This window comes from Citrus sinensis, chromosome 8, assembly GCF_022201045.2.
Source record: "Citrus sinensis cultivar Valencia sweet orange chromosome 8, DVS_A1.0, whole genome shotgun sequence".
NCBI lineage: Eukaryota > Viridiplantae > Streptophyta > Magnoliopsida > Sapindales > Rutaceae > Citrus > Citrus sinensis.
The window spans coordinates 28,358,885-28,375,827 of record NC_068563.1 but is presented as its reverse complement, the minus strand read 5'-3'; the positions used below and the strand labels follow the sequence as shown (position 1 = coordinate 28,375,827).

At 33.6% G+C, this 16,943-nt stretch overlaps 2 protein-coding genes across 2 annotated transcripts; one reads left to right on the top strand and one right to left on the bottom strand.

The window, feature by feature from the left end:
* Positions 1-1,070: 1,070 nt before the first annotated feature.
* Positions 1,071-4,502, top strand: LOC102614383 (protein GAMETOPHYTE DEFECTIVE 1). The gene is made up of 6 exons (XM_006488165.4): positions 1,071-1,660; positions 1,779-1,856; positions 1,949-2,029; positions 2,237-2,391; positions 2,475-3,895; positions 4,132-4,502. Exons 1-6 carry the CDS (start codon positions 1,235-1,237, stop codon positions 4,254-4,256), a joined length of 2,286 nt encoding a protein of 761 aa, XP_006488228.1. The 5' UTR covers positions 1,071-1,234; the 3' UTR covers positions 4,257-4,502.
* Positions 4,503-8,117: 3,615 nt separating this feature from the next.
* Positions 8,118-10,222, bottom strand: LOC102612010 (putative zinc finger protein CONSTANS-LIKE 11). Its single transcript, XM_006488593.3, has 3 exons — positions 9,747-10,222; positions 9,206-9,382; positions 8,118-8,580 (listed from the first exon to the last, which is right to left on the bottom strand). Exons 1-3 carry the CDS (start codon positions 10,137-10,139, stop codon positions 8,404-8,406), a joined length of 747 nt encoding a protein of 248 aa, XP_006488656.1. The 5' UTR covers positions 10,140-10,222; the 3' UTR covers positions 8,118-8,403.
* Positions 10,223-16,943: the final 6,721 nt, after the last annotated feature.

The window sequence follows — 16,943 nt, the reverse complement described above, 5'->3', positions numbered from 1 at the left end:
CAGATTGCGGGGGTGTTTTTGATTCACGAGGATTGATGACGTGGACGAGATGAGCGGTTCGGAATTTTAGCGGTTCTTTTGTGTTTCGACTTTTTCTTTTTTCGGAAGTGGGAAAAACTGCGCGGCATTACACAACTTGGCGTGGCGCCTACTGATTTGAGGATTTGAGATCCGGTTTAAGTCCCTGAATCCGATCCATATCCGGGATCGAAATGAATAGCAAGAGTTAAATCAGCAATCATGTTTGTCAACTGGAGTCATATTAAAATTACTGATGAATTGCTAGTTGCTATTAAGACGTGAGTATTTGGGCTGGCACAGATTCAAAGGAATTTATTAGTATCGTAATACATTATAAATCTGGAATACCAGGTATGTATCCTAATAATGTGATATTTGATAGAATTATCTCATTAACAATAATGTAAGAAATAAAACATTATCTAAAATATGACAATTTTTTATTAGTCAAACTTTATTTAACCTAGAAACTATTTTTCTCTACTTATATAGGCAAGGTTCAGACCTCAAACTTCATATTTTTAATACAATTAATTAATTATAGTGATATTTTAAGTATACGATATCTCATCATTAAAAATTATTAAGGACAATGATTCTCTCTTAGTTTTTTTCCCCTCCTCTCTTAGTCTCTTCTTGTTAAATAATTAGTTAACATTGAGTTTTAAATTTTAATATTGGTAATCAATTTAATTTTTTTTACTTATAATTAAGTCATTTTTTTTAATTGGATTTTGGAAAAAAGAGAGATTTGAAGAGAAAAAAAAAATAGGAGAGGATCCTAATCTAATTGTTAAAAGTACTTAAAGCACCATGCAATATATGAACACATACCACATAGTATTATAATTGAGTAACTTTAACTTAAAAATTTTAGTATTAAAATATTTAATAAATACTTTATTGTGGTTTAGGAGTTAAATTAATTTTATCTCATAAAATATGTTTATTATTTTAATAAAAACTATTAATTAAAGATTATATTTACCACAAAAACGTTTATTTTATATGTCAATAGTCAGTACCAGACAGGGTATAAGAATTTGAGTTTGCAGCACAAATTGGCGCCGTTTCAACTTTCAACCGTGTGTTATTCACGACGCCGTTTCATCCTATCCCAGAAATCAATTTTTCTTGTAGAAAACTCCTTGACTTAAACCCTAACAAAACCGCTAACACAGACACAAGTCCGGTTCTCAATCCATCTCCAAACATGGGGTTCTTCGACCTCAACATTCCCTACGTCGAATCTCCGCCGTCGAATGCCACAACTCACAAAAACGCACGTGTGAAAATCGTGATTAAGGCGATGGAGCTAGGCTACACCGGAGTTGCCTACAACCGTACGATGAAGGGCGTGATGTCAGATCGCGACCGTTGCTCGATTCCCCTCCTAACCCTCGCCGCTCTATTGAAACTCGCCCCCTCTCTCTCTGCCTCCGTCAACTTCCACCGTGACCTCCTCGGCGTCCCACGCTGCTCTCCCTTCCGCCAGTACACGCGCCTCACCGTCTTTGCCGACACTATCGCTCAGTGTCAGGTGTTGAACTCCGGAAATCCCGTTCTCAAAACCTACGATTTGGTCGCTGTTCGGCCGTTAAACCAGAGCGCGTTTGATCACGCTTGTGAGAAAGCCGAGGTATGCAAAATTTACTTTTCTTTTTTCTTTTTTTTCCCCCTAATCCTCTAATTTTATTTATTTTATGGTTCATATATATATACATATATGTTGGTTTGTTTAATTAAAATTGTTGTAGGTGGATATAATTTCGATTAATTTCGCAGAGAAGTTGCCATTCAGATTGAAGCTGCCGATGATTAAAGCTGCTATTGAGGTATTGTTCTTGGCTTGATTTTGTTTCTGTTTTTGGTGTGTGTGTTTTTGTCTGCTCTCCATTGAAGGGTTGCTGTCATTTTGGCAATGCAGCGTGGAGTTTATTTTGAACTCACTTACTCAGATCTTATCCTTGATGTTCAATTAAGGAGGCAAATGATATCCAATGCCAAGGTGAGAATCGTATTTTTATTAAATACATAGCTGTATAATTGTTACACACTTTAGTTATCATCTTTGCTGCCGCCTGTTGTGTAAACTTATAGATTTTGTGAAAGCTCAGATTGTTATGTTCTTGTAAAATGGATTAAGATTATTAGAATAATTGTTAATTTGATAGTTGCATGCATCAACTTATCATCCAAGCTAAATAATGTCCAGTTACTGGTTGATTGGACTCGAGGAAAGAATCTAATTCTCTCAAGTGGTGCCTCCTCTGTTACCGAACTTAGAGGTCCATATGATGTTGCAAACTTGTCATCATTGCTTGGGATCTCTATGGAACGAGCTAAAGCAGCTGTTTCCAAAAATTGTAGGTATGGGCAACTTAGAAAAATCTTGCATCAGGAGATATAGTTAGCTTTTCTAATGTTCGGAAATGTTTTTGTGATGTTTGCAGGGCTGTTATAAGTAATGCTTTAAGGAAAAAACACTTTCACAAGGAGACCATCAGGGTTGAACCAATATCGTCTGGTGAACAATTTGACTCCAAGGAGCCTAGGTCTGGGGACTGGCTTAAGTGGGACCCGATATCTAGTGGTGAAGGTGATTTGCAACTGGATGATATGGCAGAGTCCTTTACTGCCTCCACTAAAGTATCCAAAACTGTCAAAACCATTAATTTTGCTTCTGTTATTGACAGCATTCCATCACACAGCTTTCGAGTAAATGATTTGATATATGGAACTCAGGCTGTGTCACACTCACGAGATAGTGGTAAGAGTAATTTATTTGTTGCTGGGGCAAATGAGAAATCTGGTGCATCCCATGGAGTGTCTGAAAATTGGAGAAGGCTTGATATTCTTCATGAAACTGATCAGAATTCATTACATAATGCTCCATTGAACAATCAATCATCTAGCTGTGAAAATAATCGGGAGTTAGATTCACCAAGTGCTTTCCCAGAAACTATAATTAATACTGAGGACGTTGAACCTCAACCAACCATAATTGAGGAGGATGATGTGGCAGAAATATCATTTACTGCCAAAGAAACAGAAAGGGATGATCAGAATACAAAACATGGCATATCTAGTCATGCAGTAGATCTTGTCTTATCAAAAGAAATTGTCAAATGTCCGGCTTTGACTAGTGAAATTGAGTTGGGTGCTGCTTGTAATGTAGATAATAAGTTAGAAGGGGACACTTTACCTGATACATTTCATTCTTCTGCTTGTCATAATGAAGAATCTAAGACTGCAGAGAGTTCTGATGCAGATTTTGGTTCCCAAAATGTTGCTATGGGTGAAGTTGGAATGAAGATAGATATAAAGGATCAAGAAGATGCATCTGTGGCCTTGGATAATGTGTCTTCAACAGACAATGTTATTGAACGCGAACATTTCAGGGAACTTGTAGATGTTGTATCTGGTCAAAATCTCCTTCAGGGGTCTCATAATGAGATGGATAATAAAAATGGCACCACATTTGCAAATCATGAGACAGAGATGACAATGGAAGAACTACGGGATGGAGAACAACTGAGGGAACCAGGAGATGGTAGACTTCTAGCAGATAAGATTTCCATTCAGGAGTCATGCACTGAGATGATAGTTAAAGATGACTCTTCAGTTGCAAATCATGAAGCGTGTGAGGAGGTCACGGTGGAAAAGCAAAAAAATGGAGTGCAATTCAGGGAACCAGGTGAAAGACTCATCACCGGTCAGAATCTGTTTTTGGATTCTTCCAAAGATTTTAGTGTCAAAGAGAACTCCTCTGATGCCAATCAAGAGGGCCTAGATGATGCAAAAATGGAAGAGCAAATTCATGGAGAAGCTGATAGTGAAACTGATCATCCAACATTGGTTCCATGTGTATCTGGTAAATATTAGTTCTTAAAAAGTTTGTTTTAACAATATTGAAACTTCATTACTTTTGGAAGTTTTTCTTCTTTTGGACGATGTCTTGACAAAATCTGTTAACAGGCTCTTGATATAACAAGGCTCAGTTGTCCACTTGGTTTTTTGTGGCAAAGGATGATTCATACAATTCTATTTTTCATTTAATCATATTCTTGTAACCAACAACTTATTATTTCCCTCCCCTTTTTAATGCAGAGAAAGTCAGAGCAAAGCGAAGGATGCAATGTCGAGCTCTTTTGTTTCCTCTAAAGAGAATGTTAAACCCTTTATCTTTTAAGAGAAAAGCTCGTAAGTTTAAATATACGATCACAAAAATGTAAAAGTCTTTTCCTAAATTTTAAATTTGTTAGAGGCATATGTAAATTAGTTGAGTGTAGATTAGAACTAGTTTTTTCAGTTGTACAAGTACCTACCTTTCGCATTGAAGGGTGATCAAGTTTTGTTTTTAAATTGTATTCTTCTCATCAAATTTTCCCGTCTGTCTTATGATCTGATAGGTACCGTGCCTATTGGTACAAGTTACAAAATTCAAGCTATTGACTGGAATATATTTTACTTGGTGTGTCTTTCTTTTCTGAAAAATAGAAACATGGTGCTTGACAGGGTGGATGGTGTCCCTAGCTGGTTAGAGTTTCAAAAGGTTACTTACAGAATATGAGGGATAATTGTTACTTTTTTCTTAGAATCTCGAGATGCTATGTTTTGTAATTTACAGAGCATGCTTTTTTTCTCAGCAAGCCAGGTTTTTGCACCTTAGGTAAGCTTTTTAAGTGGAGTTATTCCTTATGATAGCTGCTTCTTTATTTATTAAGAAGACAGGTACTTTTACTTATTGCCAAGAAGCTTCGTTAGTTCCATTAATTGATTCCTGGGAGCTTTATGAATGTAATAGGAACGGAAATGGCCCTACAAAATATTGCTGCTCATGTGCAAGCTATACATATTAGGTTTAATTAAAAAAACTGTGTTCTCCGAAAGTGGTGTTATTATGATGGCAACCAAGTGGATGTTGATGCATTTTTGCTTGATGAACCAGCCACGCCTACATTAAGAAACTTACTTTTCCAAATTAGTAGGGGTTAGGTGTTGCATAGGGATTCGGCTCCTTGTCTTGCAATCAGATTACTATAGAATCATTGTTGTAAAAGTTTATGCATGAAATTGGGTTAGCACATCCAAGTGACTTAGAGGCTAGGCATCCCATTCCGTCCACTGCTATTTGTTTTGTTTTTGAGTACTGACAAATTTAGTCAAAGAGTGTTGTAGTCTAATTCGGTACAGTGATAGCATAGTCTGGACTCTCGAGTTCATCGAGCTAAATGTGGAGAAATGAGTTTACTGACCTAAATTTGCGTCGAATTAAGGCGAATTCTACTCAATTTTATAAAGAGAAAACTGCTATCCCCTGGTATGGAATGGAGAGGGTTGGTTTCTCGCATTCCAAAACATTGAAGTAAATCGAAATCAAATTCTTGATAAAAAATTTTGTGGCTACATCATCGAGTTCCAGACATTTTGGCAGCTCCTAAATTTCAAACGTACTCTACATGTGCAGTAGGGCAGTAGCACTAAAAGAGAAAAAAGAGGAGGTAAAAAAAAAAAACAAAAATCAAGAGATCATTTTATAATTAGTTGTAGTGGGAGGGCGGGGGAGACCCACAGCCAGACCCAGCCGACACAAGACCAAACATGGCCGCCCTCCCCATCTCTAGGGGCTGCTGTAAGAGCAATAGCCTTTAACTAAAGTCTAAGTAAATTTTTTAAGGAAAAAAAAAAAGAAAAAGAAAAAGATTCAGATGCTAGTTAGTTCCATCTTGTGTCTACTCTTCATCATTTTTACAGTATTATTATACATATAAGCTTTGTTTCATCATCATTAAGAGACATGAGCGGCCAAATGATCATCAAAAAGTATGATTTTCTGATTTTATCAACCAGGGTGTTTCTTTGTGCTTTGTGGGGGCTTTATAAAGCCAAACGAACACTTTAAATAATCTTCAAAAAGACCATGGAAAATGTGCTTTACTGATCTTTTACCGTGCAAGTAATGCACATCTTAAGATCAAAAGGATATATTACAAAATACAAACTATAAGAACCGCAATTTCTCATACAATTATTGTGTACTTTTTCCCTTTTTCATTGAGAGTTGCGTTGAATCATAGAGATAAACAGCCTTTCTTACTGACATCAGCTATAGAGAAAAATCTTGGGTGCCTCCCCCCCCGTCTTTTTTTTAGCATACCGTTCATCGTCACATCAGCATTACATAGGTATAATTTTTTTGTCACATGTTTTAAATCTGGTTAGACATTATAAGTGTTGTGGTGATTGCTTAGAGAAAAAAAAGCTTAAAAAAAAGTATAATTATGAAGTAAAAGCTGATAGTATATAGAAAAAAAAACATTATGTATTTTAAATAATAACTTTAACATGTATTATATTATAAATTTTTCATTGTACAAATATAGTTCACTCAAATAGTTTAGTGTTGTAGGTTTAGTTACACAACCATAATACCAAATAGTGTCATTCAACAAAAAAATATTGTGATACAAATTGTCAATGGCAAAAAACTTATGGCCGTGTATCCTTGGAGCGGATGCATGACAGCACATCCATGATCTATCTACGATGCCATTAATACATGAGGAAGTTTTTATAATTAGAACAAAATTTTTAAGTTTTTTAAAATTGCCCTCTCTGATTTTTTTTCTATCATTATTAGCCAAACCTCAAACTTTTAGGACGAAAATATATTCACCAATCTCAATAAATCAATAAAACTAATTCCACTTTCAACAAATCTCCAAACCTCACCACTATTAGCAAATTATTGTGGATGTTGTCGTGAATATTGTTTTTTAATATTGCAATTCATAAAATACTTATTTTGAGTTGATAAATAACAAAAAAACCAAAAAAAAATCATTCAAAACAAATAATTTTGAGTGAAAATGAAGTAGAGGAAAAACCTAGAAAATGTATAACGAACACAAACATTATTTCAAACACCAAAATAATATAAAAACCTCACACACATTTTATTCAATACTTTATGTGCAACAATTAACCTAAAACTATATTTAGCATAATTTGTCATTCTTTCACCAATACAAACCTAACACACTATTTTTTTTGCCAATACAAACCGAGTACACTATTTTTCACCAACGATTTCTATAAAACAGCTATTCAATTTCACAAAACACGCTGTCATTATTGATTAGAGAAGCTGTCATTGAATTAAGGGTGTGGGAAGTGGGCGACTAAAGCTTCCGCTGTCGCCGATGTTCCATATCTGTACCACTAATGATTTCAAGACTTTAGAGTTTTGCTCGTTCATTGGGGGCTTGAGAGAGATGGAACTTGGTTTGTTGACAAGGGTAAACGTGTTCAAAAAATTTGTATTTAGTTGGTTGTGATTAAAAAAAGAAAAAGAAAAGTAAGAATGACTAGTTTTGAAAAACCTAAAAAAAATTTGGGTGGGTTATGTAAATTTTCCTAGTAAGGACATAAAGATCTAGAGCATATCATACGGCAAGAAATTACTCGCAAGCAAGTTGGCCTTCGATGTCAAAAAGGAGCGGGGGAGAGTGGAAAATCTACAGTAAAAACGTAAAATTACTGTTATCCACCAAAATTTGTCTCTCGCTTCATTTGGAAGATGTGCCTGCACTTGATTACTGTTATTATTGAAGTCGAATGAATTTTCATTTGATATTTTTGTCTCCTTTGGTGCGTTATACAGCACTGCAAGAAGAACCTTTTTGGTTTACAACGTGAGAAATTGTTCATCTGCCGATATACTGATTCTATGAAGCCCACCCACAGCTACACTCAGTACGAGTAAAGCTCACTTTGTTGGCCCTCTCACTCTGTTTTAAATAAACAAACCAAGCTTTATTCTTGGTAAAAGGGCTACCTCCACTAGGTGTACTCGGGCAGCTTTTACTTTGTTAAGAGGTATAATAGTCTCCCACAAAATATTATAGGGATAGCAAACACCCATCATGAATATAGAAATTTAGGCTGCGTTATAACATAAATGACAAAATATGCACTAATTTTTCTTTAGCAGCATGTTCAGTCATTCACTTTTGGCTTGAGGACTATTGTTTATTAGCCTACATATACTTGGTAATCTGATGATTCTGTTCCGAACTACAAGTCACAGCACATCAGTCTCAAATAAACCCTGAATCATTCCATAGCAAATACTCTGTTCGAATTACCGAAGAGCTTTGCGATATGATATGGTCATATAAAGGTTATAAGCTTGCAAGTTCTCAATTTATAATAATAGTTCAAGTCAAACTATATTTACACAAACTAGTTTAAGTAAACGAATACTTAAACTCGAATCATGGTAACAAGAAACAACAAGCACTCTAGAATTAGCACACTATCACACTAAATACTTCAACATAAGAATTCTTTTTTTTTTTTAATTTTTATTTTTAAAGATTAAGAAAATATATTTGGTGCTGAAACTGAATCAAGATAATTGATCCAGTTGTCTTCGTCTTCCTCTCCAGCAACACGGTTCCATTGAACTTCAGAATTCTTCTCAATCTCTTCATTTCTCGCAAATCGCCCTCTTATGCGTGGCCTGCTATCTGCCAATGTTTTCCTGCACGCATACTGCATATGCAAAGAGAAAAATTATATCAATTAAGCAGTAATCTTATCACACCAACTACGGAAGGGGATATGACTTACAGTTGTTTACTTCATTGACACCCTTGCTTATTTCATCAAAAGCATATCTACAATAAACTACCAGTGTGGATGGTACGGTATCTTCTACTCTCCATTAAAAATTTTTAATCTTTCGTTTCACTCAAATTTCCTAGTATTATTCATAATGTATCTTCAGTTAGAAAACTTGGGTGTCTAAAACCAAAAACTTATTAAGTACTGCGGTCAATTCTTATATCTGTCAAGTCCAACTTTGTGCTCGTGATTAAAAGCCATAGCCCACTAAAATTAAATGATAAGACAAGTGAGCATGAAATCCAAATTCACGGAGTTTCAAACATTCATTTAGCGGCCGTGTGCATGATATCAATCATTAATCATATGAAGCATTGCTTCTCGACCAGAACACTCCCATCAATGAGTCTTTTATATTGTCATTATCATGCCTGCTTGAAATGAAATGATTACGACTTGTTGATCACGAGCTTTAATCATCTTCGTGTTAAATTAACTAGGATGCGAATTATTATAACATATGGTTAGCGTGTTAATTAAAAAGAATAAAGACCTTAATTCTCTTGTTGAAGTTCCTCTGAGTTCTCTTGCTTCTATATCTTTCAATTCTCTCCTTCTTCTCCTCTGGGCTATATGGACACGCCCTGTTCATCCCTTCGATGATCATGCTACTTTCACTAGCCAGTGGGCTCCCTGATAACCTTTGACCGTAATGCCCCATGTTGATTCCCTGCACCCACCAAATTACCATATTATAAACCCCTCATTAATTAAATATTGAATAATATAATTATCCATGCACAACGAAATACAAAAATAATGCATCTATACGTACATCATACATATGTACAGTAACTATGTGTGATAGTGCAACAGTACTGTGTGATACAAAACAGCTACCGTCAGGTACAACTGACCACCTCAGTCTCCGTTAAAAATTATAAATTCTCGGTTGCGCACAAGTTTTTCATTTCATTATGAACAACTATGGTATGTAATTAATCTGAGAACTTAGAGTTTTCAATCGGAAAGTGGGAAACATTACTACAGCGTGTGTATTATTAAAGACAAAGAATGCAAGCAATTGGGCTTACATGCAAGTCACCGGTGCTAAAAACCCTTCTGACAGGGCTGGTGTCCATGTCGAGAAACTCATTAGCTGACATGAAAGGAGGAACCCCACTATTATTCTGAAGCGACTGGCTGCTGGTACTCCTCTGCATCAAAGTCGGCTGCTGACTCGGCGAACCGTAGCTGCTGCAGCCGCTAGTGCTGCTGCTGTGAGCCATGTACAGTGGGGACTCGAGCTCAGCGACGGCGAGTCGTTGGTGATGATAATCGGGAGGAGCAAGTAAGGCATGGGGTGGCAGTGGGAGAGGCACTGCCAAGGATATTGATGAAGGGAAATGTGAAGGCGCGGGCACTACGTCGTCGTAGGACGTGGAGTACGTGTTGTGACAGTCTGAGGCGCGTGGGAAAGGATACATGTCGAAAGGCGCGTGTTAGAAAGAGGAGTTTTGAGTGAAAAGAGGTATTTACGGTGAGAGAAGAAGTGAATGACGAATGAGGGCGGGGAGCGTGTATTTATTATGCACGAAAGACGGGAAAAAGAAGCAAAAGAGGCGAAACAGTTTTGATGACGTGGAAGATGACGTCATCTGTCAAGGGAGAATGGGAGGCGGTGCTGTGGCGTTGACTTGTGTATTCCCTCAGACCAGACTGGACGTTTGATTTGATGGTATTCGGCCCCTTTTCCAGCTCCCACTTCACCAAATGGTTATTTCAAATACATTTTATTTTATTTTATTTCATTCATTATTTTTTTTGGTGATGATTTGATAATACAAATAAAACTCAAAATAACTTAAATTCAAGTTCTTGAGTTTCTGTTTAATATAACCTTTAAGTAAAAATGTTCTTTATTAAATGATTTAGAAACAAGCATCTTATAGTTTTGAAAATATTTTAAGTATATTTTACGGGAATTAGTTGATTCAGCTCATATAATCTTTTTTTAGCATCATCGAGATACTCTTAAAACAAGATTTTAACCATATCGACACTAAAAATATCAAAAGACTCATTAAATGAGATTTTTTAAGTGAAATTATTTTATTTTCTCTTCAAATAATATAATATTATTTTTATACCATGATTATTGAAGAGACATAAATACTATAACAACATATTGAAAATGTAGAGAAGAAATTGATTAGAATGATGTAAGGTTGTTATATTTGAATAGTCATTTGAGAGAGAGCTTAATTTTTTACTCTTCTATTTACCATATAAACAAATAAACAAACAATTGAAAGGTAAAATTAGGTTTTTTTTTTCATAATGCTCTTACAGAAAATAGAAAGATTTGAGGAATTCAGTTTATATTCATAGAACTTTTTTGGAAAAAAAAAATTTTTTTAGAGAGCTCTAATTTTAGAATTTAAAACTTCTCTAATCATTTTAAAAGCACTCTTCAACATTGGATTATACTAAAATATTAACTAGCCTCTCTCTCTCTCTCTCTCTCTATATATATATATAGTAGTTTTCTGGTCCGGGATCATAAAGTGCGGGAAACGTCTGGGAAAACTTTAAAACTTAAAACGTTTAAACCGCACGGTTTATGCATTTTCCCGAACATTTTCGCACTATAAAATTTCGGATTTGAACATTTATGTATGTATGTGTATATATGTATATACATACATGAATCTTTATAAATTAACACTTGATAAATTAATAATATCTATTATATAATGGCAAACCCTAACATACATTTAATGTATGGTACACCACTCACATAAACAATGAGTGGATCCTACACTACTCACTGTTCATGTGAGTGGTTGTAACATACATTAAATGTATGTTAGAGGGATCCATTATATAATAAATTTTCACAATCCCAACTTGGGCCAATGGATTAAATTAATAATTTCGATAAAATAATAAGTTAATAATTTTCTAAAAAAATCTTATATAAGTTTGTGGTCTCATTCAAATCATAAATTAATATTTTGCTGAAATTACAAATTTAGTTGATTATGATATTTTAGTGACATAAAATTGTTACTTATTTACATAAAATATGATTTTATTATTAATTTTTTTCTTAAAATTCAAATTTGGTTAGATCTCATCTTTTCTTTTTCTTATTGCATTTAGAAGCTCAATAAGAAATTATGAAATGGTGTTGATGTATGTTAATTGAATTGTAAATAACTCTGTAAATTAATAAATTATTAGTTTATTGATTAATTAATAAATTAATAAATTATCGATTATTTAATTTCTCTTTTAATTAATGAATTTTATATGTGCTTGGCCAAGTTGGTTTTGTTTGCCTTTAGATATATTGATAATAATCCCATTAGCAGACACAAAAGTTAAAAGATTCTCACGAAAATCTCACCTTTGGAGACAAGCTTGTTATAAGAAACTCTATTTTATAGTTTTTTGTTTTTTGAACGGACTCTGTTTTGTGGAACCAAATTGACAAGTTTCACACTTGGAAATTCGGTCAAACAATGAAGAAGCATGCAAGAATTATAAGCACTTTTCAACGTGGTCCTATGGAATTTTCTTTTTGTGTTATGCTAAAATATTTCTCCAGAAATCATATCAAAAAATCATATCCAGCTTCAACTTGCATTCTGACAACAAAAGAAAGATAAGTCCCCACATTTACATTACTCAGTTCCACAAGAGAGTGAGAGAATTACTGAAAATATTTTTATAACACAAACCCCCATGTGAAGAGCATAATAGTTTCAATCATTTTATTATAGGTTAGGGATGATTACTTTTATCATTAAAAAAAAAAAACAGAATTATAGACATAATTATTATTAGAACAATACAATGGATAATATACTCTTCTAGTTAGGAAAGATTTAGAAGTTGGATTTTGACCCCATCACCATTATTAATCATAACTTTTACATGCTATCCCACTGATTTCCTATTTTGGCTTCCCCGAAAATATAACAAGTGCTAGAGCTTTAGTATCAATTTTTGCACGTCAATTATAAGTTCTTAAGATCCCTAGTGAGCTTAGTTACTTTAATTTATAAAATTTCTTTAGGCGATTTGACAGGTTTGGAAATTTAAATCCGGTTTAGTTGCCATCAAACAATAGTCTTTTAAAGAAAGAAAGTTCTTAGAACTATTTCAAGTTTAATCGGGGGCTCTTTCTATAGCGATGGCTAAGAAAAACGCGTTTATTATCCATCATAACATACTAGTCTTCTTATACCTATCGATCGAATTCGTTTCAAAAATTTTCTCCGTGACATTCATTTCTGACACGAATCATCCATGCATCTTATGATCGATCAAGCAATGAACACCGCATACTTCTTGCCTGGCCTTTAAGCCTACACAAATTCTTGACCTACAATCAACTTGACACAAGGCCATGAATTGCTTGACTTAAAATTTCCCATGATGATTTTCACTTTGAATTTTATTTTCTGAAACTTGATCGCATATATGAATTTGGGGGGACCTCAACAGCATCTTCTCAGTAGGACCCTTAGAATCATCTATATCGTTTCAAAAAGGAGTATCATGATCTTTTTCCACATTGATGATCAGAAGAAGAAATTGATAGCCATTAAGACTTTTGATGCATAATGTAACTAAGAGGATTCGACGTTTCGATCTTCGGTTGGTGAATAACTAGGTCGCAGTCGATTTAAACTAATGGGGAACGAAATATTTGTAATTTGGCAACAATAATGTCCACAATGCTTAGTCACTCAACAGAAGCACACGTATATGTCTCTCTGTGTGTGTGTGTGTTTTTTTTGTTCTTTTGTGCAACAATATTTAGCAATCGCACCCACGTAATGTTAACAGTGTTCTTTATACCAACTTGTTATATCTTGTCTCCGAGGCACTTGGTTTTCCTCTAGTTGTATAATTACTTGATGAAATTAATATAAGCAATACTTCTGCATTCCGTGCGGGAAAAACCAACTTAAAATCTTAAGCTAATAGTTTGATTATGAATGCTATACAGTTTTAATAAAATCGAAGAGAGAACAATATAAAGATTTTATTTTTAGGATTTGTTTTCTATATAATGTGGTAGCAATGTTATTAGATTAGCTTTTCTAACTTAGGGGCTTAGTTGTGATTTATTTATAAGTTGTATTATAGTTTTAATAATTAAACTCTTTGATTGTCTCTGCTTTGAGATATTTTTATCATTTTTATGCTTTTTTTCCATTAAATACTTCCGTCCGACTGCATTAACTCTAAAAGAGCTATGCATACTTTTCAAATAATAATTAATCTAAATGAAAAGGGCATTTTTTGAGTAAATAATGTTTTTATTGGTTTACTTTTTTTTATTGGGTCTTCTCATTCTTTTATTTTTCTAATAATATCTCAATGAAACAAAATAAAGGAATATAAATTTGTTATTAAAATTAATCTAGCTAGGCTATGCATATTAATGCATGCCTATATACATCCTACAAAATGCAATGATGATCACCTTCCTGCGGTGAGAAAGGTGGGGTTCTTCAAGTTGAAGAAAGTGAAACTTATTGTAATAAAGATAATGAAATTGGTTGTGACCCAACACTCGGAATAGGCTCGAGGCCTTGTGATCAAATGGGGTCGAGAAGCACAAACAGTTTTCTCCACTACAATAAGTGATTATGTGAAATTGAGCTTAATGTGTTATCAACCTCAAGCTATCTATCCATCCATGAATGTGAAATGACAACAAATAAAGAAATATGCACAAGAAAAAAAAAATTGATAGTGGCTTTCCATTAATGGGGAAATGGTTTAGTTATGAAAGTCTTGATATTCCCCTTATTTTGGTTAGTCAATGGGGGGAAGTTTCTAGTTATTGTGAAAATCTATTGCAGGTAGTTATATGTCGTTCTTATTGCTTTTCTGTATTTCAATTTCATACTCCATGAAGTTAATTTGCAAGCACTTTGGTTTTACAAAATGCATGGTGTGACTTGCAGCTAGGATATTGATTTTAGATGTTTATTAAAACAAAATGATATAATTGGGCGTTGGATGTATAAATTTCATGAGAAAAAAGAAGTTTAAATAATTATTAGGATATAATCTATTGATATTAGAGTCTAAATTCATATAATATAAAAGAAATCAGTTCTACATAACATAGCTTGGAAAGTTGTGCCAATAAAAATGAGATCTTCTCCTACTTATAATTATTTATAAATAAAGACATTAAACCCTCAAAGAGGACTTAAACCTCATTTCACCACTCGATTCTTATGTGGGTTGGCACTAAGCAATTTATGTTCTTTTGTTAATAGATTTTTTATTTATTTATTTATGCCTTTCTTTAAGGAAGTACTAAATCATTTTTCATTCAGTTTTCTAAGTTGGATAGTAATTGTATTTTGGATGGTTTTTTTTCTTTTTTGTCGTTTCAATTTCACAATCCATGAAGTTTCAAATCATATTTTGGCTTCCAAGTGCATGGTGTGACTTGTGAGAGATAAATTTTAAGATGTTTATGGAAAAAAAAATCGATATATAGGACGTGGGATCGATGTTTAAATTTTATGAAAAGAAAGAAAGTTTCTATTTAAATCGATTGGAGTATTCTTAATAATCAAATCCGTTGGTTTGCAACTTCAGCAAAAAAAATTTCCCCATGTTTTTGAAGAACTATATATTGTCAGCATTATGTCCATTGCCCACCCTGAATTCGCAGACAGCTCGAGAAAGGCCAATATGTTTCGAAAACGAAATAGGAATTAAATTATTTCATCCCATACATTAAGGATATATATGGCTCCAAAATAGAAAATAAAAATATAAATGGTTATATTAATACAATGATGTTAGAGATCCAACTTAAATCTCAATACTATATGTCACACATTTATTAGATAATAGATTTCACAACTTATAAAATTGCGTAGTCACCATTTAATAAATGAACGTTGTATCAATTAAAATTTAAATTAAGACTTAAATATTTAATATTTAACATTCTCTAATTAAAAGCATCACTTCACCAAAAAAAGAAAAAAGAAAAACCAAACTAGCAAGTTGCTAAAGTAATGCCAGTGACAATATTTGAAAAGAAGTTATCAACAATCATTTATATACTTTCGGCCTTGACCTAGAAGCTCTGGCTAGCTATTACTTATCCAGCGACGTGAAATCTTGACTCTTGTACAATTATCACATCAACGGTCATTTCCAAACAATTTAAAGCCTTCCAAGTTTGTATCTTTAGAACTCTTGGTGGGGGAGTTGAATTAATTAATCAATAGTGATGGAGAAAGATGCAACAAATTCCCCTTAAATAAAAGATGATAAGGCATAAAAAGCATTGTGGTCCTTTTCATGGTTTATTTTATGGTCCTTTTCATGGTTGTATTTTCATGTGAAAGCTAGCTAGAGAAATCAAGAGGATATACATCAAAGTGTCTAAGCAATCGCCTTCTTATTTCTTTGGAGAATATATCAAATCAACTGAAGAGTCAAATTCAATTCATCTCTATGTAAGTTGGTTTGGTCTCTAATCATGTAGCACTACATTGCAAGATCTAAGTTGACAAATTTGCTCAAAATTTCCCCAAGCTAGCTAGGCAGGCAAGTAAAAAAATTTTATTTGCATGGACCACAATAAGACTTTCAGCTAGGTGTCGCTGCATAGGCATTTGCTTTTAATAGCAGATACTAAGCCTAATAATCTCATCTTCTTTGAGTTAAAAAATTTGAGATGTACAACATTGTTTAATATTTATTTATATTATATTATTTAGTTTTGTTACCGAATGAAGGGCAAATCTTCAAGGGCCAGCAACTCATGAAGGCTCAAAAAAATAGCATTTGATGAGACGCTCGGTGGTGAACCTAAGTCAATTTGCTTAACAAGTCGGATTAATATCTCAATTTATTAATTACAGGAGAAAATATTACTTTTAATGTTACAACCCAAAAAAATTAAGTCACATATAATTTCAAAATTTCTTTTATCATACTCATAATCATAATTATAATGAACCTTACCCTACGAAAGAGATTGATAACAGTTCAACAAAGAATCTCTAAATAAGTACAAGCTATGTATGCGTGAGAAAAATATATAACCACCACAACAAATTGAAAATTTAAAAAAATCTAGCTAGCAAAATCTGATTTTTATTAAAATTGATGAGTATATGACATAATTTTATTACTATCGCATTTGAATGATGAGGTACAATTCAATCATCTAAACTCTCAAATTACATGCTCAATTTGAACATTATATGCGTTAGTATTGTGACCATGTC

What these genes read in the sequence shown, in the direction of transcription:
- LOC102614383 (XM_006488165.4), top strand. Translation starts at nt 1,235, where the DNA reads ATGGGGTTCTTCGACCTCAACATTCCCTACGTCGAATCTCCGCCGTCG. An exon ending in TGATTAAAGCTGCTATTGAG is followed by an intron (nt 1,857 to 1,948) that starts GTATTGTTCTTG and finishes TTGGCAATGCAG; the next exon opens with CGTGGAGTTTATTTTGAACT. An exon ending in ATTGGTTCCATGTGTATCTG is followed by an intron (nt 3,896 to 4,131) that starts GTAAATATTAGT and finishes TTTTTAATGCAG; the next exon opens with AGAAAGTCAGAGCAAAGCGA.
- LOC102612010 (XM_006488593.3), bottom strand. Translation starts at nt 10,139, where the DNA reads ATGTATCCTTTCCCACGCGCCTCAGACTGTCACAACACGTACTCCACG. An exon ending in TTAGCACCGGTGACTTGCAT is followed by an intron (nt 9,383 to 9,746) that starts GTAAGCCCAATT and finishes TGGTGGGTGCAG; the next exon opens with GGAATCAACATGGGGCATTA. An exon ending in ACTTCAACAAGAGAATTAAG is followed by an intron (nt 8,581 to 9,205) that starts GTCTTTATTCTT and finishes TTGCATATGCAG; the next exon opens with TATGCGTGCAGGAAAACATT.